The following is a 216-nucleotide window of genomic DNA, read 5'->3' as shown; positions in this document are numbered from 1 at the left end:
AAACGCCATCACCAGCAGAGATTCAAGGCTTTCCTCCGGAAAATTGATTGTCTGGTAAAGAGTATGAGAAAACGCCATGAGATAGCGTCGGAGATTCAAGACATCAAAACATCAGTACGTGAAATCAGGGAGAGAAGCGAACGATACAGCTTCAACACCTTTGCATCAGGAGGCGCTGCTGAGAATAAAACTTGGCATGACCCTCGAATGGGGCTC

The 216-nt window shown here is 46.8% G+C and overlaps 1 protein-coding gene across 1 annotated transcript in view; it reads left to right on the top strand.

Annotated features, from left to right (window-relative positions):
• Positions 1 to 216, top strand: part of LOC149526548 (putative late blight resistance protein homolog R1B-17) — a gene marked incomplete at its 5' end in the record, with an annotated part of 2,132 nt that continues 1,916 nt past the window's right edge. Inside the window, one exon of the mRNA XM_089785290.1 lies at positions 1 to 212. Coding sequence (XP_089641416.1) covers positions 1 to 212 — 212 coding nt within the window. The remainder of the gene's footprint in view (positions 213 to 216) is intronic.

The sequence above is a fragment of the Theobroma umbraticum genome, unplaced genomic scaffold (assembly GCF_002168275.2).
Source record: "Theobroma umbraticum cultivar Fairchild unplaced genomic scaffold, ASM216827v3 scaffold_55.0, whole genome shotgun sequence".
In the NCBI taxonomy this organism is placed as follows: Eukaryota; Viridiplantae; Streptophyta; class Magnoliopsida; order Malvales; family Malvaceae; genus Theobroma; species Theobroma umbraticum.
The sequence above is the reverse complement of the archived record's forward strand: the minus strand, read 5'-3'. Positions and strand labels throughout refer to the sequence as shown.